This window comes from Oreochromis niloticus, linkage group LG10, assembly GCF_001858045.2.
Source record: "Oreochromis niloticus isolate F11D_XX linkage group LG10, O_niloticus_UMD_NMBU, whole genome shotgun sequence".
Taxonomy (NCBI): Eukaryota; Metazoa; Chordata; class Actinopteri; order Cichliformes; family Cichlidae; genus Oreochromis; species Oreochromis niloticus.
Genome location: NC_031975.2, coordinates 12,269,807 through 12,286,257, shown reverse-complemented (window position 1 = coordinate 12,286,257; position 16,451 = coordinate 12,269,807). Strand labels below are relative to the sequence as shown.

Genomic DNA, 16,451 nt, shown 5'->3' with positions numbered 1-16,451 from the left:
GCGACTGTTGTTGTGATTTGGCGCTATATAAACAAAACTGAATTGAATTGAATAATATGATTCTAAGCGTACTATATTAAATCTACTCTTATGCTTGTTTTAATAATCATAATTTTATTTTTATGATATTGCAACACACTTTGGATTCATAGGTACATTTTAAAAAAATATTTTTTGCATTTTCAGCATTCTTTCCTCAAGTTGGCAAAGCCTCTATCCAGCCTGACGCCCCTGATTGTAGCTGCAAAGGAAGCCATAAAGAACAGCAGTCGCTAAGGATGTGCTCTCTGTCCGCACCCGAGGCTGGAGCCCCGCCTGTGATGAGTGCTTTCATCACATCCAGGGGCTTGGGTGTATGGGTGTATGGGGGGCGGGTGACGTGACAGTGACAGCACAAGGAGGGGTTTGTGTGACTTACAGTGACAGCACAAGGACAAAAGACCCCCAGGCCTCAAATGTAGGATGGACATCTGGCCTTGCAGCGTCTCGGCCCATGCTGCTGAAAAGACCTTGTCTCCCCGTTTACTTCTCCAGCACTCTGTACATGTAGAGCAGTCTATCACAAGTGTGTGTGGGTGTGTGGGCCTGCGTGCGCGTATACAAACTGTGCACATTTCTTTGTGTCGTATGTCCTGTTTGGGAGGCGGTTGCTTCCCAAACCGAAAAAAAAAAAACATGAGAAAATTGAAAAGAAAGCGTGCTCATTTTCAAGAAGAGGCTCCAAGAGCGACGAGGAGAGACAAAAAAACTAAACTTGAAGAGCCTGAATTTCCTTCCCTGGCAAGCTTTAGGCTTGGTTTTCCCTCCTCCAGTCCTTCCCTTCATGGTGCACCATCGGGCCACACCTGCACCTGCAGTGACTGGCTGATGTGAGAGCGTGATTCTGGACCCAGCCTTTGCCTGCATGACTATGGCTCTGTGGAAAAAAAACATAGCTACTCCTCTGCAGACTGTCACATCTCAAGGTGGAATATTTTTGCATTTTCTGTGTGTCTGTGTGTGTTGTAAATGCGTGTAGTAGGGGTGCCACTACAGGGGAAAAAGTCAGGAATAATTTCACATGACCTATGCCAGCTTTAAACACCCTTTATTAATCCATTTCATATCGGTGAAGAGTTGGAGTTGGTGACGGTTGCCTGCAGTTTTCTCTGTAATACTGGCTGTGTTTCCTGTTGCAGACACACATGATCACTGATACCAGAGCCAGAGCTGTGTGCTTGAGATGTTTATATTATGGAAATCTGTCATTTATTCATCCTAGAAGACGGTCATCTACAGTAAGTTGGAGGTCCAGCGCCACACTAAATCACACCCAAGGATGCCCCAAGAATCACAGTGTCCTCAGTCACATAGCAGAAAGATGATACACCCAACAAACAAATGCTGTGAACAAAAAATATATTTATCCAATTGAGACTGACAAACACGACATAAAGGGAAAATACTTCAAATGCATGTGTTGTGTCCAATGAGCCACTGACCACCAGCGGCCCCCCCCTTCCATCCTTCCTTCCTTCCGTCCTCCCTTCTCCCTTTTTTCCCCCTCATTTAATCGGATGTTATGCAAATTCTTTCCATGATATTTACATTTTATCACCTTTTGGGCGTGCGTCGGATCATAAAGAGGGGGGATGTTATCCAGGGAGTGAAGCAGGAAGCAGGGAGTGCCATTTTATGATTGTACCTTGCCCTATAGCGCTGAAAACCCTAGCCGAGGTTCACATTGATCGCCATCATTCCTTCCATACTGGGTTTGCTTAAACTCACTCCTCTGTACAGAAATTTAGATTTTGTGTCTGTATTTGCTGCCTTCATTGGGCATTTCCCATGTAGCATCCCCCCCGTGTGTGTGTGCGTGCGTGAGTGTGTGTGTTAGGGGGCTACCTCAATCTGCACTAGAAGATGCCTCACTCGTGTTGTCCACCTTGACTTTGAGGTGCAGGGTAGCTGCTTAGTCATATTGTACCTCCACTGTACAGCGCAGAAGATGAAGGAGTGACGTGAGACAGGAGGATGCAACAGAATCCATGCATGTAAAACAAACTATACACTGTATGTCATCTTCAGATAGGTTAAGATTGTTAGGATATGTATGTATGTATGTAAATACGACGGGAACCCCCTTTTTTTTTTCATAACTATGTAACCTAAAACGACAATATTCAGGTTGCTCTACGGTATGTATCGATAATTGTTTTGCACCCTGGAAATAGAAGAGAGAAAAAAAGAGAGAAAAGCAAACACACAAACGCCGTCTCTGCACTCCTGGATCCACCTCTCCTGTTTGGGCTTTATCGGACACTCCTTCATCCGGACAGAGAGCCGATGAATGCAGCACTCTGTGTGCGGGCCCACACAGTCTGTCCTGAATACCACTGCTGAGTGTTTGTGCGTGTGTGTGCGTGTGTGAGTGCGCGTGGGTAGGTGTGGGTGGCCTGTTAGGAAGCTTCGCCAGCCCTGGGACATCTGGCCTCTGCCCCATGTACAGGTCTGAACTATGAGCACAAAGGTGAATTTCGGGACGAGAGACACCGCTGACGTGCCCCCTTTTCTGTGGTTGCTCCTGTACATTCCTATCTTCTGAATGTGTAAACCTGTACACGTGGTGTGAAAATTCCTCTATTAATGTGTATCAAGAGAATGGAACAAAGACAAAAAATGTTACTTTTTAAATTATTATCTTTATTATTATTATGATTATTATTATTACTACTACTCTTATTATTGTCTAGCTTTGTAAAACTGCTGATCCATCTGGCATACCTCAGCAGGCCTTCCCTCATCTTTGGAAACGGACAAATGAGTGAAGGGGAAATGAGGTTTTGGATAAACTATTTTTAATTGTGGTTGAAGCAATAGACTTTTTGAACTTTGAATTGTGCATGGCTGTGTCTTGAGTGTCCAAAAAACAAAAAAAAACTGAAGGAAAAAAAAACAACAAAATATTGCAGTTTGGGAACTGGACTGAAATAAAAAGAGGAAGAAAACCAGAGTCGTAGCAGTGTTTGGTCTTAGGATTTCTTTTAATTTTTGTTCCATTGAGGATTTTCTTAGTACTCATGAGAATTAACCATGATTGTAAACTGCTGGAGGAAAGAAACAGAAGAGGAATGCATACGTGTAACACCAGGTGTAGCATTTAACATGTTACTCTGCAAAAAGGCGACTGTACAGGCCGCAATCTTGGTAACTGTGAGGCCTAAAGGACAAATACTGCCATGTTTCTCACAGTGTCGTATCAGAATAATCGGGGTTACAAACACATCAAAATAAAAACCTTATATATAACTTATAAAAGCATGAATTTTAAAAAAAAAAAGATTAAAAGTAACGAAAAGAGAGAGATTTTCAGTTTGTCCTGTGACAGTACCCTGCTCACATAAATTCACCTTCATACAAATAAGTGCATCCCGCTGCTGGTTTTGATGCTTGTCAAATAAGTTACACAATATGTTCACGTTGGAGCTGAGAAAGGATTCAGCCCTCTCTCCGGTCATATGGCAGTCAGCTGAACCGAGGTGACGATCCTTAGGCCGATGATGCCGGGCATCTGCCGTCCTTGATCTCTGAGCTGAAGCCTCTGAGGTTCAGTGGGGTCGTTCACTGATCCGGACAACACGACTTGGCCCATAAATTCATCCTTCACTGCGTTGCTGTTCCACACCTGAGGAGAAACAGTCAGTTTGAAATATATTTATCTCCACACTCTAAAATTTAATGGCAAAACAAATGTTTTCACTCATTCAACAGATTAGGAATTTAAGATTTGCACATGCAGGATGAGACCTGGTCCAATATGCAAGTTAGGCTGGTGGTGTAAAAAAATGTATTGTTGTTGTTTTGGCTTTTATGAGCACAGACAGCACTTAATTTACATTTGATGCAGAATTGTGTGTACACTTCAGGTAAATTGAAGGTTTGTTCACTGTTAAAAGCTGGGAAATTTGTTTTCTTATGCTCTTGAAGCCTTTTACAAACTCTTCAATGAAAACTTTACAGTCTTTGGGATTAAAATAACGCTGATCTCTGAAAAGCAGACATGTCTGAGAGCCATAGTTTCAACAGGACAGAGGTGAGAAATCCCTTTGCTACACCAGTCACTGAGATTAATTCCATGAAGCAGGACTAATGAGATAGACTGCACATTACCTGCACAGTTATGGGCTTGCTCAGCTTTTTCCTGTAGAAAACACCGCTAGTTGCAAACTCTGGGTTTAAGGTGTCATTGTGGATGGTGGATTTGACTGACTTGCCCTCACATGATATGATCACGTAGGGGTCTGCACCTGCGTGAAAGAGAACCAGATCTGGTGGATTAAAGACTCGTCACGCTGAACAGAAGTGTTGTAGCAGAAAGTTTAACTTGTGGAAAGTCCTCCAACCTCCTGTGCGGTCCTGGTTCTGCAGCCCCTCAGCTGAATGTACATAGACATGAGACACAGCTTGTGGGTAACCAATGATTGAACTCCAGCATTTTACCTGTGGCTTGTCCGCTGTCAGCTCCCTGTGAGAGTAGAGAAGAGTTAAGAGTTGGCAATGTGGCCTTGTTCTTACTAGAGGCAAACTGAAAGAGTGGAACAGTAACATTACACCTATGATTCATAGACAAGGCTGAGTGGATGACCTGTATTATTAATGAGTGACTATGAGTTGCTGTGCCAAAAAGAAACAAAACAAAATCTGGCAAAATAAAATATTTGGCCAAGAAAAGCAATAGAAATTACTTTAAATCACATTTAAAGGATCCCTATTTCCCAAAACGCTAATTTGAATGTTTTCTTGGAGAATTCCCATTCATCTCTAAAAACGAACAAACAGCTCCCACATCAGTCACTTTCCCAGATAAGTGCGTTATTTTTAGAGTTATTAACATTACATTTTTGTCTGACAAACTCAGCAAACTCAGCTACACACTGTTGTTGGCTTGACCTCACATCTACGGCATTGTCCTACCTGCAGCCGGACTCCACATCAGTGAAAACCCGGAGCATGTAATCGCCCAGCGTATGAGGCTGGAAGGTGGTGGGGAAGATGACATATCGGCCCTGAGTCAGATTGATCCTCATGAACACTGTCCGAGCATTGATGTAGGTTGACGTATTTACACACTTTTGGGTCAGAATGTCATGTAAACGGTACTTCCTGTTCAGCTCCACCTGGAAAAGAATTTGATATTTTGTAAGCACAATTTACGAAAATCCTGTGCAACACAGTTTGGAGCTACTTCACTAAATTTCAAAGGAAATGTTATTACAAGTGACACATGAAAATATCACCTAAGAAGCATATAGTACGCTCAAAATGAATGCAGCTTGGCACACAGGGTGCGCTTGACTGCAAGATTAGCTTGCAAAAGCAATTGATCAAAATAATACTACGTAGCAAAAATATACAAGATTACATAAATTACGTCTACTATACAAACAAATCTGGGTAGCAGAATTTTATTTTTCCCTGTTTAATTTATAGCCATTTTACTTAAAGGTGACTTGAACTCTAATGAACTGCACTTTTTACTGCATGAAGGAGCAAAACCTGCAGCTCCACCCCAGTCAGCTGCACCTGTATCATAGTAATCCAAAAAGTACCTAGGCAGAAAAATGACTTTTAAAGTGCATTTTGCTAATTTTGTACTTAATTAAACTAAATCTGAATTTGTGCCAAAGTCAACGAATACATGTTCTTCTTGTTCATCATAAACTTTAATTGACGTCTTCTTAAACAGCGCAGTAAAGAGAAGTGGAAAAGATGCTTCACATTTAGAGTTTTCTGCCTCCTGGTGGCACAAAATAGAAACAATAATTGAATTTTAACACGTGCATTACTGTGTAGACTGATCGGCTTCTTTCTTCTGGTTTTTGAAAAAAAAATACAGTGGCATTAAATGTGATTTTTTTTTTTTTACCACAAACAAAGCAGACAGGAATCTAATCGTAACATCTGTGGTTTAGAGGAAGTGCCAGATAGAGGAAGAGGACACATTACTTGTATGATAATCATACATGAGAAAGGTTAAATAAAGATTTAACATTTCACTTCCACAGTGGGCCACGCGCACAAGGCTGTTTCTGTTTTCTTTCTTTCTTTTAATTAAAAGCTTTTTATGGGGCTGATATTCATTCCTGTCCAGAGTTTTGGCAGCACTTCTATCAGCGTGATAATAGTGTACAGTGTGTGTCTGAACTTTGCCATGTCTCAGTCAACTAAAGTCTCATTATAGGAAACGGGCTGTCAGTTTTGTCACACTGGGTTTCATGACCTCATTTAAAGGTGACAATCTAATCGCAACATGCAGGACAACATCAAGTTTTAAACCTGTTTCTGAAACATATCCCAGGTTGTAGTGATCGGCACTTATTGTATCTTGTGTCTGTTTCAGAACTCAGTGTATCCATGTATTTCATACTTTTCAGCTTTTTTTTGGGCCTGGTTATGATTTAGCAGACATAACACATGAGTCATAAATAATCCCTGCACACCACTGCACAACAACACAGGCATCCGAGCCGTCTGAAATCATCACAAAGATCTGAGTTTGGTGTTCGGTCCCACGCTGCTTTTCAGCCTGAAGCAATCACAGAAAGTATGTGGTACCTTTTTGTGTTTAATCATTTATGGTCCACGCTGCTGAAATGGTCTGTTTTGGTTCTGATAAAACACTCAAGGAGTGTAAGTTGTTGGAAAAAACAAACTTATCACTGTTTGGTCATTAAATGAGAAGAGAAAGTCAATTCAAACCAGATTTTTTTTGACCAAAGTGATGCCAGGATGGGGTGAAAAGGCTTTGCTTTTGACCAAAATAAACTGAAGTTTGATTAATGTTTTCATTCCAGACAAGAATAATGAGCTGTTCCACTAAATGTGGGACTGCACCGTAATATTATCCCTCATTTCTAGTCCTGCATATTGAGACAATGTAACACATTTTGACTTGCTTTGGACTTTAAACATTTACAATAGCTGTGAAGCTGTGAAGAAAGTCCCCTCAAACTCAGCACACACAGCAGACATTATTCTGACAAATGAGTATGACATGTTTGGCTATATTTTAAGCATTTCACATCTCCCACAAACACAGTCTTTCCCACATATGGAAGGGTTACATGACACTGTGGGATACCTTAAAGATGCCAAAGCCAATGGTAAGGTTTTCTCCGTGACCTTGAGGTCTGTGGATTTTCATATCTCTCTGTTGCAACGAGATGAGGACCTCATCTGTCTCCTTTGTCACATCAAATAAATACTGCAAAAGAAGTTGAAATGGAGTCGTCACAGATGTGTACACATACATGCACAGAGGTGATCTGAGGAGAGAGGTCATCCAGAGCCTGCTATACCTGTGGGTTCTGCAGGAATGTCTGTTTGTGGTTAGCACAGCCGCCACAGCGGTTTAGAAGTGGGTCAGCATTTTTGGCCCAGCTGCCAAAGTGCACGTACTCATGCCAAGTCTTATGGACGCTAATCAATGAAGTATTCATGACACGGCACACGTCTGCATCAGTGAAGAACTTGCACCAGTCTGTAAATGACATCCTGAAGATTTGAACGGAATCTTTTATTAAAATCTGGAAAAGTGGGATAAACTGTCCTGAAATAGTGCTGTGATTGAGGAAATTCATCACTTACCAGAACTCTCCATCATCTTCCACTGTGATGCCAAGGTTATGCCTCTCTGTGTCACCAACCTTTGCCCATTCCTCAGAACTGGCAAACAACAATAAAGCAAGGCAGAATGTTTAATGCGCTTACAAACAACGCACAGATCAAAAGACATTTTTTCATATTTGGAAAATTGCCTATCAGTTGCAAAAGTTTCCACAGAGACTTTGTAACATTGAAAAAATAAAAATACCCGAAACTCCTTTTATTGTGCTCTGTAAAAGTCTGTAAATAGTTCAATCTAAAATGCTATAACATCCCTGAGTAATAGCCAACAACTTCTACTTCCACATGGCCCTAACATTAAATTACATTACAAATTTAAATTACAGACAGATGGAGGTTTTGCCATGAAGAAGTCATTATTTGGCATTATTAGGCTCAGTCATTGTAATTCATTATTATCAGGCTCTCCCAAAAACTCCCTAAAAAGGCTTTAGTTGATCCAAAATGCTGCAGCGAGAGTACTGACACGGACTAGAAATAGAGAGTGTATTTGTCCCATATTGGCTTCTCTTCACAGGTTCTCTGTTAAATAAAGTATCAATTAATTAAATTAAAAATTCTTCTCCTGTCATACTTGAATAATCATTCTCCATCTTAACCTAAAGACCTTGCATTAGTGTATACTCCATTAGAGCACTTTGCTTTCAGACTGGGGCCTTACTTGGGGTCTCTCAGGTATTTAAAAGTAAAATGGGAGGAGGAGCCTTCAGCCTTTACGCCACTGTAGAACCAGCTCCCAGTTTGGACTCAAGAGACAGACACCCTCCCTACTTTTAAGATTAGTATTGAAACTTTTCTTTTTGATAAAGAATATAGTTAAGGCTGGGTCTGATTGTTAGGGTCTTTATAGCTTCTTCATCTTCCAATGTAAAGTGCCTTGAGGCATCTGTTGTGACTTGCTACATAAATAAAATTAAATGTCATTGAACTATTTGAACCAACGAACCACAGCTCTGTTTTCCCTATGAATCCAAAAAACACAAAAACAAGTTTGTAAGGCAGACAGCGTTCCATTTAAAAAGGCTTTCAATTTTTTTGGCACAGTGTCTGCTGAAATCAGAACACATAGCACAGACAAAATTAACTATAACAAGCTTCCTGCTCACCTGTCACTCCAGGCTCCTTTCCATTCAATCTTACCCCAGGGATTTCTCATACGGATCAGAGGAATGGTTTCATTCTTGAAGTAGGCCAGCAGCCCATGACCCAAACGAACCCTCTTCACTGCAGTTACTGAGTACGCATGGCCTTTCACCAGCCTGTTCATCATCTTGAGCTCAATTTCATGAGGCTGTGCCTGTAATATTTTGCAAACATTTACTATCGGCATGTTTAAAGTGCTTAAAACACAAAGACGTGTATATTCAGAAACAGCACAGACCCTGATGGAGCAGCTTATGATTCCTCCTCGGTCGTACACCTTCAGCAGGTCATCAAAAAGCTTGTCTTGTTTTCCTTGGTCCTTATAAAATTGCCCTTCCTCTAGGCTGATGGCTTCAGATACAGCTCCACTGAAATCCACCACAGCATCACCAGTGTTTCCGCCCTCAAGGGACTGATAGCAGCCAGAGAGCCTGGGCACAGATGGTGTAAGAAATGCAGAAGTTTAGTTCAAAGCATTATAAATGCAGACGGGACCTAAAACTAAACCAAGTAAGAGTGTCCCCCCCAATCAGGCTGTTTAAAGTTTACTGACTTGGCATAGGCCTTTTCCAGCAGAGCACTCCAGAATTCGTTGGGGTCTTTCGAGTGGCAGTAGATGAGCTCTCCGTTGATCGTAGGGAGTCGGTCATCGACCACCACGTCGATCCACTCACCAAAGATCCAGAACTGAAAGTGGAAGATTCCTGCGTAGTTCTCGGGGTGTTTGTCATCCCACTCCTGCTCCTTCCAGTCAGGAATCACCTGGTTTGCCATGCCACATCACCCAAAATGAAACGTGCCCACAACAGATAGATTTGAACAAAATCACCAAAACATAAACATACTATAGTTTAGTATACACTATAACGAGTTCAACAAAACCCTTTAAATTACATCTTTGCTCATAAAGCACTGAGTGCACGCAGAATTCAGACAAAAGATCTGCAGTTTTACATAGTATAGTGGAAGCATGCCTATTTAGTTGACATTAGCTCATGACCAGTGTAGGTGTAATTTACCACATCTGTTGTTCTTGTGTTTTCACAGAGAGTTTGTTGTAGTGTTTTATGTGTGGTATAAAATTAGTGGATGGCACTGATGGTCTGTTTGCTTAAATCACATAACGCTGTAATAAAGAATTGGCCATTAGGTTCTCTAGTTTTCCTGCACAAAAGGGATTTGAGAACATATAATGTGGAGTGGGTAAGACAAAATAAGTGACAGATAATGCATAGCTGATGTAACCTCACACTATCAGTTTTTCCTCCTCTGCTCATTTCTTGCAACTAAAATGTGGAAAAAAGGTGAAAGATTTCTACAAAGGACTAAAACTTTTTGGTTGACATTTATTCTTCATCGCTAAGCCGCTCCAGTTCCTCTTCAGGTTTCCCTCTTTTCCCTGTTCTTCTTTGATTTGTATTTTATTTAAGAAAAAAAAAAGATAAACCAACTACAGTCAAGTTTCACAGACAATTTTCTAAATAGCTGAATTTTGTCTCTCTCAGGTTTTGTAGTCCTTTGCCCTTAGGTATTAGCAAAGTTACAGTACAGTATAATATGTTTGTCTGCCAGATATATTGAATATATCCATGGGAGAACCTACTTCCTGAAACGAATACCCTGCAGCCACTGCTGCTATAGTTACAGTATTTAAGTTTTATTAATGTACAGTTATCAACTTTAATGCACCAACTCCTCGACACCCACATTAAGAAAAAGCAACAAAGTTAACACACCTTCTGCCAGAGCTTTGGCTTCAAGGCCAGACAAGAGCAGGCTGCAACAAACCAGCAGTTTCCCACAACTCCCTGGTTCAAATCATGGGAGCTGATGCCCTCAACAAACAGATGAGGTTTTTGACTTATCTCCTACAACAGAGAAAATAACATGACAGACTGTTAAGAATTTAACAGTATTGAAAAAAAGTATAATTATAGGTTTAGTTTTTTCTTTTCTTACAGGCTGTCTTAAAAACAAACGTGTCTACGGGAAAATAATTGGACTGCTTGATTGATATTAGCCTTGCCTACTAACCCCAGGTCGTTTCCACTCTACCCTACCAGGAGGTGGTTTGTTATAATAGAGTGAAGCGTTGGTGGCTCGAAACTCGGGATCCTCAAACAGCGTCTTGTTCCTGATGCAATCCTTCTTCAGGTCAGCGTAGTGCTGGTTTTTGTACGGCTTCACAGAGGAGACCATCGTGCTGAAGCCTCACAGCTGCAGATCAATGAGAGACAACAGACATTTTCAGACTATGTAAAGGCAGGAGGTCCCAACTCTGATCGTTATTGGGCAAATCCAGCTGAAACTGTTCTCGTAAATCTCAGTGTTGTTTCATTTCCAGATCATAGCAGACCGACCTTTGACCCAAAGTCCCTCGACACAGTCTAGGTTTACTGATGAGGATACAGTGTTTACATAGCAAAATGCAACTTTCTTATTAACTACATTCTAAAGCAGGAAATGAAAACGTTACAGTTAGAACACATAGAGGGATTTTTAATCATCTGACGAGCTGCAGTTTTCTGATTGAATGTGTTTTACACTGATATAGATCCATCAATAATGTTTGAAATTTTAAGAGAAAGTAAATAAAAAATACATTGCATATCATTCAAAGATCAACAGCAGTAACAATATTTGTGGCCAAAAGACTTTATGTAAACTGGCTCGTATTGTGAGAATAATATTAATTAGATTAAGGCTACATTTCACTTTGTGACAGAGGGAGTGATCATCATCACAGCTGTTTTCTCCGGGGAACGACTCTTGAACTCTTTGTCCCACTCATGTCAACCTCTGAGTGCTGTGTTTATTCAGCATGAGCCAAAATAATTAGTTTTGATAAAGCTCGATATTTCATTTTTGCCAAGAATAACACACCACAGTGTACCAAATATCCTTTACTGGAATCAACAAGCATTGAATTAAGAAACACTTTGTTACTCTTTCTTTATAAAATCAAACAAGTTAAAAAAAACAAAAACAGGGTAGGACAGGAAAAATGATTTAGAGTGTGCACAGATCTAGCAGGCAGACAGAAAGAATCGACCTAACTCCAAAACTTAAAGAATGAGAATTTTCAGATTTTTCTATAAAGTTCAAAATCATTACAGATAACTCATTGAAGACAAGAAAACATATCTGCACTATACCTCTCAGACGGCAGGTGTACACCTATAACTTCCTGGTCCACAACAAGGAAGTTTCCAGGTGTTGTACTTGCCTGTGGCTGAGAGCCACACCCCGGTTGTTATTGTTCTTACTGCACTGGATCTTATCGCCTTGGCATTTTACTGTTTGACCCGAAAGCTTTGTGATGTCATGACTCCCAGATTTCTGAAATGGATTAATAACTCATTCTGTGTCTGTGGGTAAGGGAGTACACAGAGTTGTTGGTGAGTTTGTGCTTGTGTGACTGTTATCGGTTGGAGAGTTCCTGGCTAATACACTCAGACAGGCTATTTTTGGTTGGTTGTTCCATTTACTCTTTTTTTAAAGGGACTATAAGTGTTTACATGAGGAAAACATTTGTTTCTCAACAGCACTTTGCAAGATTATGTCTCATACTGTCCTTTTAATCTGTATAATATGTGAATGGCAGTTGCCCCATATCCGGCATATCTGCTGGCACGTGTCAGTGTTGTTAGAGATACAGTTCAGTGTTTTAGTTTCATACCCCCCCCCCAAAAAAAAAAAAAAAAAAAAACTAAAGCATTTTATAGTCTGAGTTCATGCTGATTTGTGCCTGGGTAAATCTAATTATTATATTGTTATAAAAAATTACTTTTCAATGGTATCAGTGTGTTACAGTAAAAATGGCTGCTGGCCAAAACAAAGATAAATCTGAGTCATTCAGTTAAATTAAAAAACCACAGATGCAGTAAATCCCACGAATCCACAGTAAACCACATATACTTGTTGAATGTTAAAACTGAAAGCACTTAAGTGCTTAAAATCTTAAGAGCAACACTCACCTGTCGTCTTGTCCTTGCAGTGATGGGCTCAAACACATCCAATCGTCCCGTGGGGGCTCCTGTGAGAGCTGTTTAAAGATCAGTCCCAAACTCGACACCGCAAGTTGTTAGGTCCTTTTCATAAAGTGTGCAATCTGGATTACCTTTATTTCAGAACCAGATGCCTTTTGTTGAGTTTTAACTTGTAGCACCGAGCGCTTCCGCTAAGAGTAACACATAACACACTGTTTGAGAACTGGTCTGACGAGCACCTCTGCAGCAGGAGGTGTTAGGCTGACATTGGAAGGTGGGAGGGACGGTGGGGGACTGAAACTGAATACTTTCGGTACTACCACCCAGCCCCACTAAGGTGAAGCAAGTATGAACCTGCCCTGTTTTTTTTTTTCTTTAACATTAAAACTTAGATATAACAAACATCGAAACACTGTGTTTCCTTGATGTAGTGTTGCATATCTCTGCTAAAAAACAAAAACAACAACTTGCATTATTGTTCTTTAACCTTTACCATGTCTAATTGAATAAACATAACTAATAAGCCATATGTTATCCTTGCACTTTAAGTGAACTGTGGTAATAAGACAAACTGGCAGGCACTGAGTGTTCTGGGCTTAAAGAGCACAAGAAACACTTTGACTTCCCCTGACCGAGAAAAATCTTGAGTGGCTAAATCCAGGCTCGAAACTGAGGACAAACTGAGCCAACATTAATAAGGTAAATCCACGAAGGAGTAAAGGAGACATGCCAAAAAAGAAACTGAACAGATTTTCAAAATAACAATAAATCATCTGGATTAGCTGTGATATGAGAAAATACCAAAGACGAGTTTCTGATGTGAGCAATAGATCATGAGAATGAGTGTATCAGTGAGCGGGGTGATATCTAGACACACACCATATGACAGAGATTGTTTAAAAAGAAGGAAACACTTCCTGTGGTAGAAACGGGGGGGCAGACTTAAATAGTGAACATTTTAATGAGGAAAGCGTTGTCTCATGGTTTCTTCAGTAAATGAGTCACGAGGTCAGCGCTGTCAAAGCCCTCTTCCTCGTGGGAATGTATAACCGAGTTCCTGTCAGATTTAAACATTTGTCACGGAAAACATGCATACGAGGGTGGAGTAATCACAGAAGTGTAGTATGTTTATTATATTCAGCATCACTACTTAAAGAAGGAGAGATTTAAATTGATCTATTTATCTATATCATATTTACATTGTGTCATAAAGTTGGAAAAGTAAAGCCAGTGAGAAATAATCATTTCTGGAACGTTTTCACAGGACTCGTGCAGTTCTGTGAAAACTTAAGTACACCCGATGACTCAGCATCTTGTAGATCCACCTCAAGCAGCGATGGATGTGGAGTTTTACTAAATGACGTGTCCTTTGTGGTGTCACAGAGGATGATGTTATGCTAATTACAGACTATACTGGACAAACCTTCACACCCTCTCCGTGACGTGCTGGACAGTCACAGGAACACATTCTGCAAACGACTCATTCTATTGCAATGCACTACAGAAGCTTACAGGAAATCATTCCTACCTGTTATACACCTCCCCCTCCAAGGTACCTGCACTATTTTTACTTTCAGTATCTTGTATATATTGAAAGAGAAAATATATGGATATTGTGTGTTGTTCAACTTTGGAGCATTTATTTAGACACCTTTCCCCCTATCTTATATTTTAATTAAGTCTGTGTAACAAAGGGAATGATGGAAGGGATTAGTGATGTATTGTTTTCTGACTATTGGTCTCTCACGTCACTGTGAAGGAATTCTGGCTCTTCTTCACAACATTGCAGGACATCTCTCTTAAGGTCCTGCCGCAGCATCTCAGTCTGCTGTGGCATTAACTCTTTTCTGGACTTCTTTTCTTTTTTTAGCCATTCTGTATTTGATCACTTCAAAGTATCAACAAACAAAACCGGGGCTCTATACATACTTTGGTCTACAGTCACAGTCCTCTCAGGATGACTCTGACCTCCTGAAACTATCTCACAACCGTAATAAAAGTACAAATGTGTTCTCAAGTGCAATCATGTATCTTGAGAATAGACCTTTTTACTTTAAACTTTACATGTACAAGCCTACTGCTGCGGCTGCAGAAGATATTTCAGTGTTTTACAGCTTCCAGTAATGTAATATTGTGAAGTCTGAAGAGCATCACAGCTTCTTAAACTATAAGAACAGATTTTTGTGTCTTTACAAAAGCACTCACCAACAGCCCCACCGACTTTACTTCAGCAAAGAGATCCATCCCAAGCTGATACACATACAGTACATACCATAAATAGTCATCCTTTTCGCAAACCAGGCACATTATCTATGTTTGAATGACTATTTCTTTACTAAGGAAGCTGCTTACAACAGAGGATTTCTTGTTTAGTCTGATCTGAACAATGAACAACCCCGATGGATCCTGTGACATTACGCAGTTTCGTGTAATTTGGCAGGTTTTAGAGTCATTACACAAGTCTTTTCTGCAGGTTTTACATTTTTAACATTCTTTTTAAGGAAAAAGAAAGAACTTTACTTGAACTGGAAACCTTGGCATGACATGCAATTGTGAGTGGCCCTGTCAAACATTTACAGTCGTTTTAAAAGGTGAGATAGTGAATGATAAGTTTCTGTTGATCTTCCTCCTCGTTCTGAGACGTGCCCATTAAAAAGTCAGAGTGGAATTCAAATGTTTATTTTTGTGGCGTGCCTCTTGAATGAACCTTTAACTTCATTAGAGCAAAATGCCAAATTAGAGGACAAGCAAACAGCCAGCAGATGGCAGGAGATTCATATGGCAACAAACGACAGCCACATCTCGGCAGGTTTTGTTAAAAATCAGCGTTTGTAGTGCCATTCTTGAGTCTTACAGAAGAGGGCGCCACTGTAGAGTCTGTTGCACGCTGTAGCTGGGAGGCGGCCACGTTCTCCAGCACAGCACAACAAAAAAATTCTGTAGTCATGGTCCAGACAGAAGCTGGTGTAATGGATTTACATTAAAAACCTTTAATATTTAATATAGTTTTATAGTGTGGATTAAAAATTAAAATGCACTTATGTGAATAAGCAATTATTGTACAACACTATCATTAAATTCCATAGTTTAGATTGGTGTAAGGATGAGTGGGTGTTTTTGCAAGTATAATGAATGCACAAACAGCGCTTGATGACTGTGACCAATTATGGGGATATGTTTGTGCCACCTGTGAAAATCTGAAGCAGTCACTTTTGTATAAATCCAGACTGTTTATTTATGGCCAGTATTTCAGAGTTATTAAAACCTGACACGCACTCCCTGGCCAATTTCTAAGGTACATCTGTTCAATTGCTCCTTAAAGAAAATACTGAATCAGCCAATCACATAGCAGTTCCTCAGAGCATTTAGGCATGTAGACACAGTCAAGATAACCTGCTGAAGTTCACACCAAGCATCAGAATTAAGGAAAAGGGGTAATTTAAGTGACTTTGAAGGTGGCTCAGTTGTTGATACCAGACAGGCTGTTCTGAGCATTTCAGAAACTGATCTACTGGGATTATCCCTCATAACCGTCTCTATGGTTTACAGAGAATAATCAGAAAACCAAAATATCCAGTGAGCAGCAGTTCTCTAGGCGACAATACCTTGTTGATGCCAGAAACCAGACTGCTTTGAGCTGATGGGAAGGTAAAA

The 16,451-nt window shown here is 40.3% G+C and overlaps 2 protein-coding genes across 5 annotated transcripts in view; one reads left to right on the top strand and one right to left on the bottom strand.

Moving 5' to 3' along the window:
* The window catches only part of LOC100690197 (serine/threonine-protein kinase PAK 3), a 54,060-nt gene extending 51,070 nt beyond the window's left edge, over window positions 1-2,990 (top strand). For all 3 annotated transcript variants that reach the window (XM_003446852.5, XM_025911112.1, XM_025911113.1), the window contains one exon: window positions 187-2,990. In XM_003446852.5, the coding sequence (XP_003446900.2) occupies window positions 187-276 (90 nt within the window). In that variant the 3' untranslated portion in view covers window positions 277-2,990. The remainder of the gene's footprint in view (window positions 1-186) is intronic.
* On the bottom strand, window positions 2,100-13,062 carry LOC100690834 (calpain-5). 2 transcript variants are annotated; one of them, XM_005472101.4, is made up of 14 exons: window positions 12,929-13,062; window positions 12,786-12,853; window positions 10,843-11,025; window positions 10,545-10,676; window positions 9,362-9,570; window positions 9,047-9,239; window positions 8,772-8,962; window positions 7,627-7,704; window positions 7,338-7,533; window positions 7,121-7,243; window positions 4,954-5,156; window positions 4,383-4,504; window positions 4,150-4,286; window positions 2,100-3,664 (listed from the first exon to the last, which is right to left on the bottom strand). In XM_005472101.4, exons 3-14 carry the CDS (start codon window positions 11,005-11,007, stop codon window positions 3,494-3,496), a joined length of 1,920 nt encoding a protein of 639 aa, XP_005472158.1. In that variant the 5' UTR covers window positions 11,008-11,025; window positions 12,786-12,853; window positions 12,929-13,062; the 3' UTR covers window positions 2,100-3,493. The 2 variants fall into 2 exon arrangements, with proteins under 2 accessions (XP_005472158.1, XP_005472159.1); XM_005472102.4 differs by lacking the exons at window positions 12,786-12,853; window positions 12,929-13,062 and adding an exon at window positions 11,964-12,164.
* Between the last annotated feature and the right edge of the window lie 3,389 nt (window positions 13,063-16,451).